General features: G+C 35.8%; 2 protein-coding genes across 2 annotated transcripts in view; one reads left to right on the top strand and one right to left on the bottom strand.

Moving 5' to 3' along the window:
* Lgr3 (Leucine-rich repeat-containing G protein-coupled receptor 3) overlaps positions 1-18,649 on the top strand; it is a 104,705-nt gene extending 86,056 nt beyond the window's left edge. The window contains exons 9-13 of the mRNA XM_073975930.1: positions 14,106-14,177; positions 14,247-14,690; positions 14,756-15,300; positions 15,367-15,570; positions 18,423-18,649. Coding sequence (XP_073832031.1) covers positions 14,106-14,177; positions 14,247-14,690; positions 14,756-15,300; positions 15,367-15,570; positions 18,423-18,475 — 1,318 coding nt within the window. The 3' untranslated portion in view covers positions 18,476-18,649. The remainder of the gene's footprint in view (positions 1-14,105; positions 14,178-14,246; positions 14,691-14,755; positions 15,301-15,366; positions 15,571-18,422) is intronic.
* A 617-nt stretch (positions 18,650-19,266) lies between these two features.
* LOC141398559 (uncharacterized) lies at positions 19,267-21,751 on the bottom strand. The gene is made up of 3 exons (XM_073975942.1): positions 20,553-21,751; positions 19,556-20,483; positions 19,267-19,490 (listed from the first exon to the last, which is right to left on the bottom strand). Exons 1-3 carry the CDS (start codon positions 21,262-21,264, stop codon positions 19,337-19,339), a joined length of 1,794 nt encoding a protein of 597 aa, XP_073832043.1. The 5' UTR covers positions 21,265-21,751; the 3' UTR covers positions 19,267-19,336.
* Positions 21,752-21,795: the final 44 nt, after the last annotated feature.

Genomic DNA, 21,795 nt, shown 5'->3' with positions numbered 1-21,795 from the left:
GTTCGATAACCATTGGTGTCCAAATTAAATGAGAGAGAATTGATGGGAGAGTAATGTCCCTTTGTTAAACAACGGCTGACACAGCTCTCATTTGAATTCGTTATTCTATGTTGTTACGACAACGTGCAGGCGTGGACATCAATGGATAACAAAATTTTTCATTAAAATAGAGCGAGTTAGGAGAGATTTTTGACAGTTCTGTGGCTGAAAACTTACACATTTTTGCTGGGAAAATTAAGGTCTGTACGATAACTTTCCCAGCAATAGTTACTCAGCAAGTTCCAGCAACTTCTTTCAGTGAATTTTACTCTCTCAAACAATAAAAATTGCAGAAAGTTATCGAACAACATTTTGCAAAAACTTGCAAGAAAGTCAGCTGTTTCCGCAAATGCATGAAACTTGTTTTTGTTTCTTTTGATATTTTAAACCAAATGAAACAAAAACATAAATTTTAAAATTGCATTTTACTTATTTAAAACAATTGTCCCATCCACAACGCTTTTGAATCTAACTAGGCGTTTACACCAGACAGTTTGTCTTCAAATACAACTCTGATTTACTAACACATACATACATTTATCGTTTGTCTCCCAGCTGTCCATCATTTTTTCACAGACAGTAAGGAAGACAAATTTTTGGCATTTTTGTAAAAATAAGTGAGATAATAATTGAAATGTGTTGAAAACAAAAGGACATGAACAAAAACAAAATATGTGAACGGAAAACAAAAAGATGTCGATGATTTTCATTCAAAATTTTACAACTGTTTTTGCAGTTGTCGGGACGCCTACGTCACACAGGCAAGTTGTGGGATTTTGACAATCAATACATGAAGTCAACTGTCCTGTCATTTGTAAACGCAGGGTTAAAGAAATGTGAAATCGTTATCGTGCGCTCCAACCGCTACAAACGGTGTCATAGGGGTTTTTGCACCTTTCAGGATATTTTCTCACGAAGTATGGACTTGCTCGTGATGAAACTTGTACCGTCGTATAGAGGGCAGTGAATACAAGTTGTTGCAAATCAAATCGTTGTTGAAAATCAAATCGATTCGAGAGCAGATCCTAATCTGAACTTTTCCGAAATTTTGTGTGGGAGGTCCCCGAAGGAGTGGACCGATTGAATATTGGAACTTCATCTAAGTCTGGTATAAATTTTACGATGTGCAAAGTTTGGATCAAATTGATTGCTCCCTTCAAGAGTTATGGTGAGCATAAATTTTCCGAACATTTGTGGGGGAGGTACCGAAAGGAGTGGATAAATATGGTGCCTATCTCTGCTATACACACGTCAAATAAATCCTCATAAAGGAGGCGAAAATCTCTAATTTAAATATGCTTTAAATCATTTCGATTAAAAATCTTTAAAAAAATTAAAATTAATCACACAACGGTCATCACCATTTCAACTTCCTCAAAGTAAAATTCAAATAAACAACATTCATATCAACTGAAGCCTTTTAGGAGGGAGGACTTTTAACAACAGATGCCCTTTAGAAGTCTTCTACCAAGAGGAGCCCTCATTTTAAACACCAAAGAAAAACCTTGTTTAACTGATGACGTCATGAATTATTTAAACTTTGACAAACCACCGAAAAAAGGGGTAAATATTTTAATGTTTTTGATACATTCATTTCTCAGGAAAATGACTAGACATTTATTCCTATGGAGACAATATTTTTTAAAAAAAAATGCTAAAGAAGCAACATAAAAGAGAAAGAGGGAATGAAAAAAGTCATGACCTTAACACATTTCCATACAACATTTACTGTTGTAACTTTTTTTCTTCTCCTTTTTTTGTAAAACCAAATTGTTGCAGATGGAATGAATAGGTCATAAACAAAAAGCCAAAAGCTATGAAGACATGGCCTAATGTTGGACATCATCGTCATCATCATATAGCCGCTATAATCATCACCATTAATTTGGTGAAAATAGATGTGAAAAGGAATATTGAATGTTTCAGATGGTTAGTTTAAATATGGAAGATAAAATAATAAGATAAATAGAATACAGAAACCACGATTTGATTTCTGTTGACAGAGGGTCTATGAAAAATCTTCTTTAAATAGAAAACATCTTAAACGCATTCGATTGATAGAAGGCCACCTAACGGCCTTCGATAGGTAAAAGAACCCATAAAGGTCCTCTTTAAATAGAATAGCCCGTTAAATTGTTCTAAAAGTATTCTTTAAATAAAAAACTTCTATCGATAAAATATCTCTTAAAGGGCTTATATTAATGGAATACCTCCTAAAGCGTTTCCATTGATAGAAGACTTTTTTAAGGACTTCTGTTGATAGAAGACGTTATAAAGGTGTTCTTTAAATGAATGATTTCCTAAAGGTTTTACTTAGATAGAAAACGTCCTAAAAAACTTCTGTTGATAGAACACCTTATATACCGCGGCAAGGTCTTCAATCAATAAAGCTTCGATAGACAAAATGCCTCTAACATGACTTCGGTTTATAGAAGACTTCCAAAAGGCTTTCGATTGCACGATGGGGCCGATGATATGTTTTTGAGGCAAAAAATCACAGGGGCAAGCTAGACCTTCAAAATTTCGTGCAGATGTTTATAATCGGCCTAGGACCTAATCTGTCAAATTTGGTTGATATCGGTTCATATATAGATAGAGCTCTCATATATATGTTCGGCCGATTTCGAGTAATTGATGGACCAAACACGAAAACTCTGTCCAATTATGATGATATTTGGAATATGTGGCGGAATTCGGACTGGAAATAAGTTTGCCAAGTTATTTTGAAATCGGTTCAGATTTGGATATAGCTCCCTTATATATTTTCGCCCGATTTGAGTATCTCGTGCAACAAACACGCAATTTCTTTCCAATTTCGAAGAAATTTGAAACGTGTGACAGGATTTGGTCTAGAAATATGTTTGCTAAATTATATTAAAATCGGTTCAGATTTGGATATAGCTCCCATATATATTTTCACCCAATTCTGTCCAATTTCGATGAAATTTAAAATGTGTGACGAAATTACGTCTAGAAAAAAAGTATGCCAAATCATATCGAAATCGGTTCAGATTTGGATATAGCTCCCATATATATTTTCACCGGATTTTAGATATTTCGTGCAGCAATCACGCTATATATGTCCAATTCTGATGAAATTTAAAGTGTGTGACGGAATTTGGTCTAGAAAACATTATTGAGACATCATATTGAAATCGGTTCAGATTTAGATATATCGTTCATAAATTTTCTCTGTCGAAGTTAATTGTTTTCTCAATTTAGTTGGTTGATACCGAACTTCCTTGAGAACATAGTTTAAATATTTTTCTTTTGACAAATTGGCCGAAACAGAGGCGGCATGAATCAAGGGTTTGGTATTGTTGCCGTGTTCATAGCAGACTTCCGAAGCCAGTTTTCTTCCTTCACTGTAATCCACATTAGGGCCCTCTTCTTTTTATCATTACCTTGTTCTAGCGTAAATACTGTGTCGCTAGCTAACCATAAGCTTTCAAATTGTAATACACGACTTTTTGACCTCCAATTTTTTATCCATTTTTGGTTAAGGCGTGCACAAATATTATAAATTTGCTTTTTAACTTCCGTCATGAAGTTGTCTTTGACACCTCGATTAAATTTTGCAGAAATCCATTCTATAAGGTGTTTAGGTTTTCGCTGATTTTCCAACCAAAAATTAAAAATATCCAAATTTTTATGTTTTACGAAATCTGGAAGTTGATAATTTTTTTATTCGCATGTATACGCAAAAATTCTTTTCAAAATCTGTTAGCCGACATTGTCACCTTTCACCAGATACATATTTTTAAGAGAATGCACCCTGAAGCCGAAAGTTCTACTCCAAAGAACACATGGACGATACCACAGGCTACATCAAAAACCATCACTTACTGACACAACAAATTACACTGTGCGACAACAAAAAAAAATGACGAGGAAAATGGAGTAGATTATGAAAGTACAGCTAAAAATATCAGACACGTGTATCGGCGTTTTAAAAGTTTACGTCGGAAAGTAACCAAAATAGGCGGGGCAAGTTCCGCCCATTTTTAATTTTTTCGAAATATTCGAGTTAAAATATCTTTGAATCCTTGAATTTTAGGTATATAGTGTCTTTGGCAACTTTACAGAGGAGTATGTGGGCAATATTTTTGTTAAAAATTTTAACCCTCATGCGGTTCATCAAAGGGGTCTTTTTTGTCCTTTTTTCAAAAACTCCTTAAAAATGTGATTGTATCAAATCTAAATATTCTATAAAAATGTTCGCCATAAAATTTTACTATAAGTCTCAGAACACATCAAATCTGTAACTCTTGTCTAATCGTCAGAAATCTCAAAAATGAAAAACACGTTTTAGGGTTAAAGTCGGACTTCATCTGAGTTTATTCAAAATTGTCCCACAAAACATAATTTTAGAGAGATGATGTCAGAGACAAAAATATTCTTCGTCAAATTTCACTATGGGTCACCAAAGAAGTGAAATGTCTATTTATATTTTATATCATGAAAATATCAGTATCAATTTTGCTGAAAAAACATGAAAATATTTCCCAATTTTTTTGATGAAAAATTGTTCCTTCTTTTTTCGAGTTGGTACATGGAAGTAATATGAAACTTGGTTATAGGTGAAAAGTGTGAAAGGATGAAATATTCTACACAAAATTTCACTATGAGTTTCAAAATAAACTATATATCTATGTATATTATTTCCTTAAAAAATTAGATTACAAATTTATATATATTAGGATGAAATTATATGTTTTAATTTTGGACTGTTAATTTTACATAATTCCATACTGGATCAAAATCTAGCAAAATCCTTTACTTTTTGGGAATATTTTTAAAGAAAGAAATGTTCCAAATGAAATTTCATTATGGGTCTCTGAATAAAAGAAATCTGTAACCATAGCATATAACATTCTTAGTAGCACTTGTTTTTGATATATATGTTTTAGAGCAATATTTCCCAATTTTCATACAGATTGTCGTTGTGATTGGATACTGTAAATATCATATTGATGGTTTTTCGTTGTGAATTCATACCGAAGATGTTGTACGTTCCATTCATAATGCTTTTGAAATATTTGTGGTGCATATATATTTGGAATATAAAAAAACCCACATTGGACCTGCCCAAATTGCGTATTTTTAGTACTTTCAGCTTAAATTCCGTAGTTTGGATAAGCCATTGGTTGCTTATATTGTAACTGAAAATATATTAGAGGTCTGCGGCTATGGTCAAGTGAAAATATAGTTGTCATATGGGCTCTTACATGCACAATTTGGTGTGGTCCAAAAACTACAATGATGGGGCTAACTCCTACTTTGGTGGCATTTACGGAATTAACACTAGCATTTGACATAAATAGCTGCATCATGAATGACCATAACGAACCCAGTTACGATATAGTCATTTATGTCAATTTCTAAGGTTTATTCCGTAAATGCCACCAAAGTAGGAGTAAGCCCCATCATTGTAGTTTTTGGACCACACCAAATTGTGCATGTGAGAGCCCATATGACAACTATATTTTCACTTGACCATAGCCGCAGACCTCTAATATATTTTCAGTTACAATATAAGCAACCAATGGCTTATCCAAACTACGGAATTTAAGCTGAAAGTACTAAAAATACGCAATTTGGGCAGGTCCAATGTGGGTTTTTTTATATTCCAAATATATATGCACCACAAATATTTCAAAAGCATTATGAATGGAACGTACAACATCTTCGGTATGAATTCACAACGAAAAACCATCAATATGATATTTACAGTATCCAATCACAACGACAATCTGTATGAAAATTGGGAAATATTGCTCTAAAACATATATATCAAAAACAAGTGCTACTAAGAATGTTATATGCTATGGTTACAGATTTCTTTTATTCAGAGACCCATAATGAAATTTCATTTGGAACATTTCTTTCTTTAAAAATATTCCCAAAAAGTAAAGGATTTTGCTAGATTTTGATCCAGTATGGAATTATGTAAAATTAACAGTCCAAAATTAAAACATATAATTTCATCCTAATATATATAAATTTTTAATCTAATTTTTTAAGGAAATAATATACATAGATATATAGTTTATTTTGAAACTCATAGTGAAATTTTGTGTAGAATATTTCATCCTTTCACACTTTTCACCTATAACCAAGTTTCATATTACTTCCATGTACCAACTCGAAAAAAGAAGGAACAATTTTTCATCAAAAAAATTGGGAAATATTTTCATGTTTTTTCAGCAAAATTGATACTGATATTTTCATGATATAAAATATAAATAGACATTTCACTTCTTTGGTGACCCATAGTGAAATTTGACGAAGAATATTTTTGTCTCTGACATCATCTCTCTAAAATTATGTTTTGTGGGACAATTTTGAATAAACTCAGATGAAGTCCGACTTTAACCCTAAAACGTGTTTTTCATTTTTGAGATTTCTGACGATTAGACAAGATTTACAGATTTGATGTGTTCTGAGACTTATAGTAAAATTTTGTGGCGAACAATTTTGCAGAATATTTGGATTTGATACAATCACATTTTTAAGGAGTTTTGGAAAGATTTTTGAAAAAAGGACAAAAAAGACCCCTTTGATGAACCACATTTTTAACAAAAATATTGCCCACATACTCCTCTGTAAAGTTGCCAAAGACACTATATACCTAACATGCAAGGATTCAAAGATATCTTAACTCGAATATTTCGAAAAAATTAAAAATGGGCGGAACATGCCCCGCCTATTTTAGTTACTTTCCGACGTAAACTTTTAAAACGCCGATACACGTGTCTCATATTTTTAGCTCTACTTTCATAATCTACTCGGCTGTTCCTATCATTTTGAAAAAAAATTGAATTTTGTTGCACAGTGTTATTGACCACATCTAATATTACATTTACACTTTTAATAATAATCTTAATTTACATACCATTACCCGTATTTTCCATTTTTAAAAAATAGATAATATCAACAGATCAGGTTTTGGCGCTAATATACTACTAAAATTGTTTAATTACGACTGAATGTCAGAAATAAACGGAATCATAATTATAGCTCTGTTCCTTTACGTGCAAGAATCTTCAAGTTTTACCACTTTTTACTCGAAAAGCGTTCCTTTACTTCAGGTACCATACAATTCATATTGTAGCAGTTTTCACCTTTTGCTACTTTTGCCAGTTTTACTATTTTCAAAAGTAAAGGAACAGACCATATGACATCTTTGACGTGTCGCCGTGGGTCGTTGCCAGATTGTAATTTTTTGGTTTTGTAGGTTTGAAAGTGTTACCCTGCGTTTACACATGACAGGACAGTTGAGTACATGTATTGATTGTCAAAACCCCAAAATTTGCCTGTGTGACGTAGGCGTCCAGACAACTGCAAAAACAGTTGTAAAATTATGAATGAAATTCGCCAATTTCTTTTTGTTTTCCGTTCACATATATTCTTTTTGTTCATATTCTTTTATTTTCAACACATTTCAATTATCGTTTCATTTATTTTTATACCCTCAGCATTTATGCTAACGAGGGTATATACACTTTCATACGGGCAAAATGTGCCTCATCGAAATAATGGTTTTAGACCCCAAGTATGTTTGGACCAAATGTGTTTCAGACAATTTGGAGTCGATTGAGCAATGTCCGTCCGTCTGTCTGTCTGTCTGCCTGTCTGGCTGGCTGGAGCGCACGATAACTCTCGAACGGATGAACCGATTCGGTTCAAATTTTGGCTTTCGTAATATTTTGCCCAAACTTAGTTTAAGTTCGAAGATGGGCTATATCGGTCCACTCCTTCCGGTACCTCCCCCACAAAAGTTCGAAAATGTTCGGAAAATTTGTGCACACGATAACTCTTGAAGGTAGTAACCGATTTGGTCCATACTTTGCCCATCGTAAAGTGTGCACCAGACTTAAATAATGTTTTAATATGGACTCAATCGGCCCACTCCTTCGGGTACCTCCCACACAAAATTTGGGAAATGTTCAGTTTAGGGCCATCTCTCGAATCGCTCTGATTTTTGTTTTAGCAACTTGTATTCACCGCCCTCCATACGACGGTACAATTTTCATTAGGGGCATGTCCATACTTCCTGAGAATATAGCCTGAAAGGTGCAAAAAACCCGTATGACACCGTGTGAGGCGGTTGGAGCGCAAGATAACTCTAGAACGGATCTGCCGATTCGGTCCAAAATTTGGCGTTAGTAACATTTTGTCCAAACATAGTTTACATTTGAAGATAAGCCATATCGGTCCACTCCATCAGGCACCTCCCCCACAAAAGTTCAAAAATGTTTGGAAAATTTGTTCATACGGTAACTCTTGAAGGGAGTGGCCGAATTGGTCCATACTTTACACATCCTTATATATCTACTAGATATAGATCAAGTTCAAATATGAACTATATTTGTCCACTCCATCCGGTACCTCCAACACAAAATTTCGGATACGTTCACTTTAAGACCTGCTATCGAATCACTTTGATTTTTGTTGAAGCAACTTGCATTCGCTGCCTCAATTACGATCGTAAACGTTTTTTCAGGGGCAAGTCCATACTTCTTGAGCAAACATCCCGAAGGGTGTAAAAACCCCCTATGGCACCATATGTAGTGGCTGGAAATCCACTTCCATAATGGTCAATGTAGATCCATTCCTTTTAGTGTCTCCTCCGCAAAACTTTTGATCTCTAATCCTAATGAACATTTTGGTCGGTTCAAATTCCCAATATTTTTAAAAACCGCTAAATACATACGTTTTTTTTGGAAAATTTATTTCAATATATACAGGCTGAGGGTATATCTCTGTCGACAAAGCCGACTGACACTTTTTTACTTGTTTTACAAAAAATGTCAAAAACTTGTTAACCCGGCTGTCTGTGAAAAAACGATGAACAGCTGGGAGACAAACGACAAATGTATGTATGTGTTAGTAAATCAGAGTTGTATTTAAAGACAAACTGTCTGGTGTAAACGCCTAGTTAAGACTATAATTCCGTTATTAGCTCTGTTCCTTTACGTGCAAGAATCTTCAAGTTTTACAACTTTTTACTCGAAAAGCGTTCCTTTACTTCAGACCATGGTAGAACAAATACAAGGTAAAGTTAATACTACAACAAATACAACTCGAACAACAACCACAAAGGAATTTGTTTTTGTTTGTAACGTTACTGCCAGTTGTATTTGTAAACAAAACAAGGAAATGTCTATAAATTATTGGAATTTAAAAAAACTAATAATTTTTCACATTTGGTTGAATATTTTGGAAAACATGAATGAAAATTCGTTACATTTTCAATTTTTATGTTTCCACATCATTCCACTAAATGCATAAATTCTCGCAGAAAGTAGAATTCTTGCAGAAAAGTTTGGGGTCGCTGGAAATTCATAGAAAAAGGAGAAGCTGTTTCAATGTTTTGTTTTAGAAATCAAAGAAGCACATGTTTATTAGGGCTTTATTTTTTTAAATTTTAACAAAATACCTCACATATTAACAAACGTTGTATCGCCACTACAAGCGGTGATTTACTGCGCGGCTTATCGTTCGAACTCGGAGGAGGTTACATATCATTGATATGAAGAAGTCTTTCTGGGAAATGGTTTTTTGCGAATGATATATTTTTTTCTCAAAAAATATATGTCCCTAATGTACATCGAAATAGAAATAAATGTATAAAATGTCATATGAAATTTGACACTAACGTTACAACCCAGTTCAGTCAGCTGTGCTACCTTTTCTTATTCTACCATGACTTCAGACACTATACAATTCATATGGAAGTAGATTACAACTTTTGCCAGGTTTACCATTTTCAAAAGTAAAGGAACAGATCAATTATTTGATTTCAATCGCTGACTTGAAAAAATGACTTTTTGCCTCAAAAACCTGCCATTGGCCCCATCGTGGATTGATAGAAAACATCCTTCGACTGAAAGAAGATGACATAAAGGCATTCTTGAGATGGAAGACTTTCTAAAAGGTTTATGTTAATAGGTGACCTCCTAAAGGCCTTCATTAGTTAGAAGACCTTCTAAAACCCATCTAAAGGCATCTTTAGTTCGAAGACCTTGTACAGACTTTCTTCAGTTGGAAGAACTTCTAAAGGCCTTTGATTAATAGATGGAAGCCATTCTAAGACCTTCTTTAGATGATAGACCTCCTAAAAGGCTTTTGTGTAATAAAATATCTCCTAAAGAGCTTCTGTTGATAGAAAACCTGTAAAATGCCTTCTTTAGATGGAAGCCCTGCTAGAGTCGCTCTATATATGGAAGAGCTCCAAAAGACTTTTGTTGATAAAATACCTCCTTCTTTAAAAGGAAGAACTCATTGAAGGCTTATGTTTATAAAAGTCCTTCTATAATGCTTCTTTAGATCGAAGACCTAAAGGCATCTGACGATAAAATACCGTTTGTAAATAGAACACCTCATACAGGTCTTCTTTAGATGGACGACCTCCTAAATGCCTTCTTTATAGGAAAGATCTCCTAAAAGCTTTCTGTTGATAAAATACATCCTAAAGAGCTGCTGTTGATAAAACACCTCCTAAAAGGCCTTTTTTAGATGGAAGACATGTTAATGGCCTTCTGTAGATGGAAGAACTCCTAAAATGCTTCTGTTGATAAAAGCCCTCCTAAAGAGTTTCTTTTGAAAGAAGACCTGCTAAATGCCTTCTTTAGATGGAAGACCTTCTAATGGTCTTCTTAAATAGAAGGAGTTCTAAAAGGCTCCTGTAGATTGAAGACCTGCTAAAGGTCATCTTTAGATAGAAGAGCTCCTAAAGACCTTCTTTAGATGGAAGAGCTCCAAAAAGCCTTGTGTAGATAAAAGCCCGCCCAAAGAGTTTCTTAAGATGGAAGACCTCGGAAAGGACTTCTTTAGATGCAAGACCACCTTAAAATTTTATTTAAATGGAAGACCTCCTAAAAGGCTTCTGTTGCTAAAATGCCACCTGAAAGCCTTCTATATGCCTGAGCTCTTAAAGGCCTTCTTTAGATGGAACATCTCCTAAAGGACTTCTTTGGATGGAAGTGATCCTAAAAGTCGTTTGTTAATAAAAAAAACTTCCTAAAGAGCTTCTATTCATAGAAGACCTCCAAAAGGCATTCTTTAGATGGAAGATCTCAAAAAGGCCTCGTAAAGGCCTCCTTAAAAAAGACCACATAAGAGCCTTTTTTAGATTGAAGACCTCCTAAAGGCCTTCTTAAGATAGAAGACCTACTAAAAGCTTTCTGTTTACTGAAGCCCCTTCTAATGGCTGCTAAAGGCCTTATTTAGACGGAGGACGGAGGCCTTCTTCTTTAGAAGGAAGACCTGCTAAAGACCTTTTCTAAATGGAATACCTTCTAAAAGGCCTTCATTAGGAGAAAGACATCCCAAAGGCCTTTTTTAAATGGAAAATCTTCTTAAAGCCTTCTGTTCATAAAAGACCCCCTAAAAAGCTTCTGTTGATAGAAGACCTCCAAAAGGCATTCTTTAGATGGAAGATCTCGCAAAGGTATCGTAAAGGCCTTCTTTAAATGGAAGACCACATAAAAGCCTTTTTTAAATTGAAGACCTCCTAAAGGCCTTGTTTAGATGGAAGACCTACTAAAGGTTTTCTGTTTACTGAAGCACCTCCTATTGGCTGCTAAAGGCCTCATTTAGACGGAAGACCTGCTAAAGACCCTTTCCAAATGGAAGACCTTCCAAAGGGCCTTCTTCAAATAGAAGAACTGCTAAAGGCCTTCTTTAGATTGAAGACCTCCCAAATGCCTTCTTTAGAACTGCTAAAGGCCTTCCTTAGATGGAAGACCTCCCCAAGGTCTTCTTTAAATGGAAAGCCTTCTTATGACCTTCTGTTGATAAAAAAAACTCCTAAAAAGCTTCTGTTGATAGAAGACCTGCTAAATGCCTTCTTAAAGGCCTTCTATAGATGGAAGAGCTCCTATAAGGTTTCCGTTGATGAAAAACCTCCTAAAGAGCTTTTGTTCATATAAGACCTGCTAAAGCGCTCTTGTTGATAGAAGACTTCTTAAAGGCCTTAAATTAATAGCAGTAGTGCGATTCTCTAACTCATTTTTTGAGTTACCGACAATTGTCGGTTAAATTAAAGTGCTTATAATTTCGGTAATAACCGATGTTTTTCGGTAAGTTAGCGATGAATGAAAAGCAGTCGTAAAGTTCTACCGATAGCAAGAGTGTTGTTAACTTTTATCCGAACTTTTCATTCATAATTTCGTGTTTTAATGTTAACGATTTTTGTCGGTAACTCAAAAAATGAGTTAGAGAATCGCACTACAGGCCTCCCAAAGAACTTTGAGACCAAAATGCTCCTCTGGTCCTCTGTTGATAGAAGACCTGCTTTATATGGAATAGCTCCTAAAGGCCTTCTTCTTCTGCAAGTAGAAGGTCTGCTAAAGATCTTCCTTAAATGCAAGAGCTCCTTAAAGCTTCTGTTTATAAAAGACCTCCTAGAGCTGCTGTTGGCCCGTGATTATTCCTACTGCAAGTACCAGGTCGAACTTCTGCAGGGAAAGTAGAGAGGATTGGGCCTATTTCCTTGGAAACTTTGCAGCTGCGTTCGATGTGCCAAAATGTGGCTAGCCTTATCCTGATAGTTATAGTTATCCTAAAGGCCTTCTTCTTCTGTAAGTAGAAGGTCTGCTAAAGACCTTCCTTAAATGGAAGAGCTCGTTAAAGCTTCTGTTTATAAAAGACCTCCTAAAGAGCTGCTGCTGTTGGCCCATGATTATTCGTACTGCAAGTATCAGGTCGGACTTCTGCAGGGAAAGTAAAGAGGATTTGGACTATTTCCTTGGAAACCTTGCAGCTGCGTTCATTGTGCCAAAATCTGGCTAGCCTTATCCTGATAGTTATAATTATCGATTGCAACATCGGTTGAATCCGATCCGCGATGCGCCATTTCATCCGCTATTTGATTTTCTTCATTGGTGCAATGACCCGGCGCCCAAGTTAAAGAGGTTGTTTTAGGTTTCTTGCAAACTGCCGCAAACTTGATAGGGTAGGACCAGATTGTCAACGGTCCATCTACGTTCCATTAACTAGTGACTATCGACAAAGATTATCACCGACCCATCTATGTACGTACCTTTAACTATTGTTCAGGAGTTCTAAAGCCTTTTCGATTGCAAAAAATTTGTCTTGGAAACCACTAATTTTCGTTCAACATAAGGGGTGTTTATACTAGCTATAAATGTCATATGACTCGACATAAAAACATTCCATATCTGCCCACACGGACAATGTGGAGACGTAATTTAACTGCATTTTTGATGGCCTGGACGCAAAAAGGAAATGGCTTGGGGAAAATTCCCAATATTGCGATGAAATGTTTCAGGTCATATGACATTGATGGCTAGTGTAAACACCCATTTATATGAGAATCGTAGGTTGAGGATATTGCTATAGACGCCTACTCCTGTTCCCTCTTACCGTCATCCGTATAAATCTCTAGAGGTGGGGTGTTCTGGTTCCATGCCTCTCTGTGGGTCGAAGTTGATTTTTGCTGATATCTCTGATTTCCTCCGAGCTCGATGGTAATTCCATTCGCCATAGGACAGCAGCCTGACCGAATTCGGGAATGTGCCATAAATTTAGTTCCTTGAGACGAAATGCACTTTTGAATGCTGGTGATGGTGATGCAGCAGCATATTGAGGCCATCCTCTGGAGTGCTCTTCGTGGTGCAGGTCTTTGCTCGCTATTTAGTTTTTAGAGATGATATATTGCTCAAAGCATTCTATTACATCAGGGCTCGATGGACATATATTGGGAGAGTACAATGCTAAGGTACTTGCCTTCTGAAGGCACTTCTAGGCATAAGGCATTGGTAAGGTAAATGGCTTCAGTTTGTTGGTGAACAGAACCAGTAGTGGAATTCTGTATTCTTTAATTTTACCGATATTTGTCGGTAGCTCGAAAAATGAGTTACAGAATTCCACTACAGCTGTCTTTGATGGCCATTCTGATATGCCCATCTCTATAGTTTGACTAGAGCACCTTGCACATTGGTTCCAATAGAGTTTGTGGGAACTTTCCCGTAAACAACAAATTACTCATTTTTCACATTCACATTTTGTCTCGTTTTTTTTTTTTTTTTTTGTTACAGACGTCTAATCGGCAACCCCCTGCTCTATCTAAGCCCAGAGACATTTCTGCAAAACAATTACCTGGATGCTTTGTAAGTTTTACAAGGATCAAATTTGAAGTAAAACCAAAAAAAAAAATAAATTCCTATAATCTCTTTCAGATCTTTAGCATTTACACCGCTCAAAGTTGATGACTCCTTTCTGCAGACCCTGAATGTTTCCTATTTGAATTTGAATGGCATTAAATTTGAAATGATCGAATTTGAGGCGATACAAAATATGCTGAATTTAAAATATATCATCTATGATCGTTTCTATTTTTGTTCAATGACACCGAATGTGAAGCATTGTAAACCGAATACGGATGGTGTATCCTCTTTCAAGGATTTACTAAGTAAACCGGTGCTGCGTTATTCGGCCTGGATTATGGCAGTGATAACTATAACGGGTAACATTATGGTATTGTGGGGTCGATTTATATATCGCGATGAAAATAAAGCCGTTACCATGGTGATACGCAACCTGGCATTGGCTGATATCCTAATGGGTTTCTATTTGCTTATCATTGGTATGCAGGATCAACGTTATCGTGATGTTTATTATAGGTAAGGAAGGATAAAAATGTATTTAATAATGTTGTCGTTAATAATATGTCATGTTCCATTTCCAGTGTCGCCTTGGACTGGATAACCTCATGGCATTGTGCTGCCGTGGGTGCTTTGGCTGTAAGCTCTTCCGAAGTTTCCATGCTGATATTGGCCTTCATGTCTTTGGAACGTTTCTTGCTGATAGCAGATCCATTTCGTGGCCATCATCACATAAGTGTGAAAAATATTTTCTTTGCCTTGCTCAGCATTTGGGTAATGGGGGTGGGTATTGCTGTGGCCCCGGTGATACTTTGGCATTCCAGTACAAAATTCTATGGCACCTATTCGGGTACATGTTTCCCGCTACACATCCAAGAACCCTATCCCTTGGGTTGGCAATATTCGGCCTTTATGTTTTTGGGCGTTAATCTGTTTTTACTGATAATGATTGCCTTTTTATATACGGCATTATTGGTATCCATTTGGAGAACGCGAAAAGCCACACCATTATCTTTGTTGGATTGTGAATTTGCGGTGCGATTCTTTTTCATTGTGCTCACAGATGCTCTATGCTGGGCACCCATAATTATGGTCAAGATATGGGTTTTCTTTAATTACAATATTTCAGGTATGTTTGCGGAAAGAATAAAAAGAAGAAGAGTTTTATTTAATTCTATTTGTGTGGAATTTTTAGATGACATATATGCCTGGTTGGTGGTTTTTATATTACCCCTAAATTCAGCTGTGAATCCCCTTTTGTATACGTTTACCACACCAAAGTATCGTAACCAGGTATTGATGCGTGGTTGGAAGAAAATAACAGCCCGCAAGCGACATCATCAGGATCCATCAAATGGTATAACTATTGCCACGGGGACGGGATCGTCACAGCAGCAGGGTAAGTACAAATTTTTGGAACGTACATAAACAACACGGAATCGTTTGTTAAGAAATTACTTAAAAATCTATACAGGATGCTGGCTAGACAGGCGGGATAGACACTTCAACTGTGCCATAAAATCATTTTTCAGAATTAAATGTTAACAACTTTTAGCTTAGAAAGTTGTACTATGCGACTATGCATAGTCATCATTTAAGAATTTTCATGTTTTTGCCTAAAAGTATACTTTATTTTTTCACATAACATCAATATATGGCTTTACTTCTATTATTTCTTGAAAAAACAAATCCAAGTGCTATTATGACTGTCGTTTGCAACTGTTGTCCTGTTCCTTTACTTTTGAAAATAGTAAAACCGGGAAAAGTAGTAAAGTTATAAACTGCTACCATATGAATTGTATGGGGTCTGAAGTAAATGAACGCTTTTCGAGTAAAAAGTGGTAAAACTTGAAGATTCTTACACTATTTGGCTATTGATCGCTTCGTACTTGTTACTGTAGCATTTCGGCTGAGACTGAATGTCAGTGGCGCCCACAATAATACTAACAAGCAAAACAATCGTTATGTTCAGCCGGGCCAAACTCTTTATACCCTCCACCGTAAAATATTCAAAACTAAAATGGAATAATTAGTTTTCTACCTCCTTAAAACGCCAAAAATCGAGAGGTACCGTTATATGGGGCTATACCGACACAAGGACCAATATTGAAAATTTTTTGGTGGAGAAGTTTTATGGACACTTGGACCATCAAATGGGAAATTACAGCTATTTTTTTAAAAAATCGGGAGGTACCGACCACTGAGAATCTCAAATTTTACAGTACAGATAGTTTTGACACAAAATACAGCAAACAAGTAAAAAAGTATCAGTTGACAGAAAAATACCCTCAGCCCGTTCCAAAGATATCGTGCATATCATTTTAGTGACATTTTTTTAAATATTGGGGGGACCGGTATTGCCTATCTCCGAATTTAAACTATGTTTGGACAAAATATTACAAAGGCCAAATTTTGGACCGAATCGGTTGATCAGTTTGTGCTCTCCAGCCACTACATATGGTGCCATACGGGTTTTTACACGAAGGATTGGACAAATATAGTCCATATTCGAACCTGATCTATATCTGTTAGATATATTAGGACGTGTAAAGTATGGACCAAATCCGTCACTCCCTTTAAGAGTTATCGTGCGCACAATGTTTCCGTACATTTTTGAACTTTTGTGGGTGAGGTACCTGAAGGAGTGGGCCGCTTTGGCTTATCTTCGAATTTAAACTAAGTTTGGACAAAATATTATAATATATATAATATATATAAAATAGAAGCCCTTTATAAGGTCGCCCTATATGCGATCTTCTATCAATAGAAGCCCTTTATAAGGTATTCAATCAAATGAAACCCTTTAGGAGACTTCTATAAGAGAAGCCCTTTAAGAAGTCGTACATCAATAGAATCTTTTTATGATGTCGCCCATCAACAGAAGCCCTTTAGGAGGTCTTCTACCAATATTAGTATTTTATGAGGTCTTATACCAAAAGAGGTCTTTAGGAGACCTTGTTTAGGAGACCTTGTTTTCTTCGCAAATGTCAGCTTGCATAACAGTACTAAAGAAATGTCAATTGTTGTGCAAAATGACAAATATGACAATGGCTGCGCAATGTGATGTGTCGCGCCGATGTCAATAAAAAGACATGCTGAATTTATGAAGTCGCGACGATGTCATTTGACGCATCATACTGCATTTATGAAGTCAGGTCTTTAGGAGGTCTTCCATCTAAGGTAGGCCTTTAGCAGGTATTGTAATAGAAGTCCTTAGCAGGTATTCTATCTAATGAAGGCCTTTAGGAGGTCTTCAATCTAAAGAAGACTTTTAGGAGGTATTCCATCTAAAGATGGGCATTAGGAGGCCTTCCATCTAGAGAAGGCTTTTAGGTCTTCCATCTAGAAAAGGCCTGTAGCAGTTCTTATATCAACAGAAGCCCTCAGAAGGTCTTTAATCTAAAGAAGACCTACAAGAGGTCTTCCATCTAAAGATGGGCATTAGGAGGCTTCCCATCTAACGAAGGCCTTTAAGAGGTCTTGTATCTAAATAAGACCTTTAGGAGGTATTTTATCAACAGAAGCCTTTAAGGAGCTCTTCCATATGTAGAAGGGTTTCATCTAAAGAAGGCCTTTAGGGGATTTTCTATCAAAAGGACATTTAGGAAATCTTCTACCAACAGAAGCCATTTTGGAGGCCTAAAGAGCTTCGTTTGATAAGCTATTTAAAAGGGCCACGATCAATTGAAGACCTTTAAGAGACCTTCTGTCAACAGAAGCCCGTTAGAAGGCCTTCCGTCAACAGAAGCCCTTTTAGTGACCTTAATCAATCTTTCTTTAGAAGGATTTCTATCAACCGAATTCCTTTAGAAGGTATTCTATCAAAAAAAAGCTTTTTATGAGCTCTTCCATCTAAAGTAGGCTTTTGGGAAGCCTTTATGTGGACTTCTATCAACAGAAAAGCTTTTAGAGTTTTTCTACCAAGAGAAGAGCTTTTGGAGATGTTCTATCAACACATGCTCTTTAGATGGTCTTTTAACAATCGAAAACCTTTAGGAGGGCCGACTTCCGTATTGTCAGTTGCTTTGTATTCGTGCATGAAACTAGGGGTTCTTAAAACGAGTTCCATACTAGAGTAATTTTATGAAATTGCTGTAGTGGGGAAATCGATTTAAGAACCCCTAGTTTCATGCACGAATACAAGGCAACTGACAATACGGAAGTCGGCCAAGGTCATAACTAGTTTCCTAATAAGAACCTTTATATTATCAAGCTCTTATTCAATGTTCCATTTCTTTTTTCTAATTCCAGAAGAATCAAGTGGCAAGGCAATGCCGTTGGTATGCAGCAAAGGAGGTACCTAATTATCCAGATCCATTGAAATACGCATGTAAAAATAGAAAACCAACAAAAACCACACCATAATGCATTTATTTTTGTTGCCAAAATCTCAAATTCTTTTTTTATGAAATTTTTAGCCAATGGATGCTCATTTTAAAATCATTTTTATTTGTTTAAAGGAATTAATAATATTAAAACAAAATCTAGTCTAACTAAATACATGTGTATATGTAAATGTGTATAACACTATTTTTAATAAATGTTAAACATATGAGAAAATATAGACAAGGTAAGATGTGTTTTATTTATTCTACGATTGAGTCAAAAGGGCTAAGTGAATGTTTAGGAACTAAGATTAAATTCATATCATTATGATTTTTCAATTTGCATATAGACAAGAGTTCCCAAGAAGTAAGTGAATCTAGAAGAAATATCCTGATAACAGAGAAGAAAACTTATTCCCTTTGTGACACCAAAGTAGAAAATAAAGATGAATTTGAACACAATGGTATGAAACATTGAGACAACATCATAGAATTTAAATATTCAAAAATACAACAAAGTCCTAAATAAACATCCTGCAACAATTTTTGGCAAACCCTTTCATCGTTGGAACCCATTAATTGACTTTATAGGTAGCTTACCTGGTGACATCAAAGGGGACTTTTATCAACGTCCACTTGAGATAAAAGAGCGACCAGTTTACGTTCCAAAACTTGTAATATTTAAGCTTGGTAACCACTTTCGTTATGGACATAAGACCCCAAATAACCTTAAAAACTATGACAGCGTTTGAAGAAAAAGTCTTGGAATGTATCATTATTTTGGTATTCTTGTTTTGAAAAAATTACTCATACTATGTTCATTTTATTTTTTATTTATTGCTACAATTCTTCTTCTTCCTCCTCCTCCTCATCTTCTATTGGCACTACTTTAACTAAATTAACTTTTGAACGGACAACATGAAATTTGCGCATTTCTTCCAATTGTTCTTTGGACAATTCAATGTTATGCTTACGTTTGACATGGACTTTTAATCTGGAAAAGAAAAGAGAACACACAAATTAAACGAAGAAGGTATAACGAAAAATCTTCCAACTTACTTTGCTTTGGCAGGATAACCACGCTGACAATAATGACACTCAAAAGGCATTGCACCGTGTGAAAATTCATGATTTCTCAACGATGTTGAGGAGGTAAAGAACTTCCCACAATCGGGATAATTACAACCAAATCGAACATTATTATGCCGAACATTTTTGTGGGTATTCAAATGGCCCCGTTGGGCAAATTTCTTATCACATAAGTTGCATGCATAGGGGAAATCACCAGTATGAAACCGCATATGGACTTCAAGGCTACGTCGTATGGGGAAAATTTTCTGGCATATATTACAAACGAAACCGGTTTTTTCGTGAAACGTTTGTACATGACATTCCATAGCTTGTTTTGTGGCATATATCCGACCACAATGTTCGCAGGGATATTTGGGACGGTCTTTTTCATGACAACGTCTATGAGTAATCATACGGGAATAATTGGGATATACTTTGTGACAAAAGTCACATGCAAAAGAGCCAAAGTGGCGCTTGCGTGACTGTAGTATTGTACTGCTATTCAGGTTGCTGCTGCCGTTGCTCTCCTTGTCATTGTTAATCATGTCAATTAAACCGTTTCCATCATCATTGGCACCTTCATCGTTGTCTATTAATTCATAGGCAAATTCTTCAGTGTCATCTTCCATTGCGGGCATTTCATCATTTTCCATTTCAAGAGGTATGTGTTCTTTATTCGCCACAGTCACCACATTTTCTTGCCATGAACGATTTGCATCTTCAGCAAGATCTTCTTGTGAATCTTGGGAGTCTTGTGATGTTTCTTCTAATTCTTCATTTTGTAGCGTAACTGTGGTATATTCGTGTTGTTGTTGATCGCAAATGTTACCTGTGTCAATGAAATACTTCCCACTATCATCCATGTGAAGGATTATTTGACCAGAGTCAGCGGGCGTAAATTTAGATTGCTGGGTTTCTGGAAGAGACAGAATTTGTATTTGAAATTATATGATTCGGTTGAAGCCTTAATCCATTTCTAACTTACCATCATCATCCAAAGCTTCAACAAAGTTAAAGTCATCACAATCCAAATGTTCCTCTTGTGACAAACATTCCACATTCCCAGTCCCCGTATTAGTAGCATCCTCATGGTTATTTTCTTGAAGTTGTTGATCAATGCTTCCCTGGTCTTCGACATCTTCACTCTTCTCAATGTTGTTCGTAAAAAGGCTAGTGTCCGCTAAACTTGAATCCTTAATATCTCTCCCATCATTTTCCAAACTATCAAAAGTTTGAAATAGTGACTCAACATACATGGTAGAGGATTTTATTATACCGTTATCATCACCATTTACATCAGCAGCGATGGCATAATTTGCCACACTATCATCGACACTTTCCTTATTTTCATGTCTTTCGGTTTCCACTAAATTTCCTTCTAACTGCTTAGTGACCTCCTCGATCTTTTGTTGATATTGTTTGATTGTTTGATTTGATTCTTCCACCTTCTTATAAAAATCGTAACTCATTTGTAATTCCAGACCACAGGTTTTGCACAGATTATGAGGCAGATTATCACTTTCATTTAAATGGATTTTTGTGCATATTGTAAAACATTCTCCATATGTTAAATTGTCCTCTTCATCATAGATGAGACTTAGATCCAAGCAATTATTTTCCTCGGGGATTTGTAAACAAACTCGACAGAGTTCAGACAGATCATCTGGTATGTCAATTACTTCATTTGTTGCTGACATATTGGCGGTTGAATGGGTGAGTATGACTGAACGAACAATGGATTTATTGGTGCAACCACATCACCACAGTACGTTTTGATCGATCAGGACTAGACAGGATATAATTCATTTATCTTGAATGACAGTGCCTTGTTGAGGTGTGTGTCTGCCTAAAAAATTATGTTCTTAACAAGAAAGTTGTAAAAAATCCTTTGAGAAATATTCTGGTGATGTAGTTTACTCCTTTTTCACACTTTGGAACAGAGTTTGAGTTTTGAGTCCTATTTCCTTTCCAAGATACCACCAGTTGTTTATTTACCTTTGCGAGTGATACTGGAATGATGACGTACGACAACTGGCACAAATCAAAGAGAACAGAATGTGACGGCAATTGTATAAAGTTTGTTGACAATTTGGAATGAAAAGATAGTTTCAATAACACAATTTACAATTTATTGAAAGTATTAAATATCCAGAAAAATGATATTGTTATATTTTGCTACAAAGTAAATTAAAAAATATACGTTAGTACTTTCCCACGCCGACTACAAA

This window comes from Musca autumnalis, unplaced genomic scaffold (assembly GCF_047663935.1).
Source record: "Musca autumnalis isolate F117 unplaced genomic scaffold, ASM4766393v1 scaffold_1, whole genome shotgun sequence".
In the NCBI taxonomy this organism is placed as follows: Eukaryota; Metazoa; Arthropoda; class Insecta; order Diptera; family Muscidae; genus Musca; species Musca autumnalis.
The sequence above is the reverse complement of the archived record's forward strand: the minus strand, read 5'-3'. Positions and strand labels throughout refer to the sequence as shown.

What these genes read in the sequence shown, in the direction of transcription:
- LOC141398559 (XM_073975942.1), bottom strand. Translation starts at nt 21,264, where the DNA reads ATGTCAGCAACAAATGAAGTAATTGACATACCAGATGATCTGTCTGAA. An exon ending in TGAAGCTTTGGATGATGATG is followed by an intron (nt 20,484 to 20,552) that starts GTAAGTTAGAAA and finishes TGTCTCTTCCAG; the next exon opens with AAACCCAGCAATCTAAATTT. An exon ending in GGTTATCCTGCCAAAGCAAA is followed by an intron (nt 19,491 to 19,555) that starts GTAAGTTGGAAG and finishes TTTCTTTTCCAG; the next exon opens with ATTAAAAGTCCATGTCAAAC.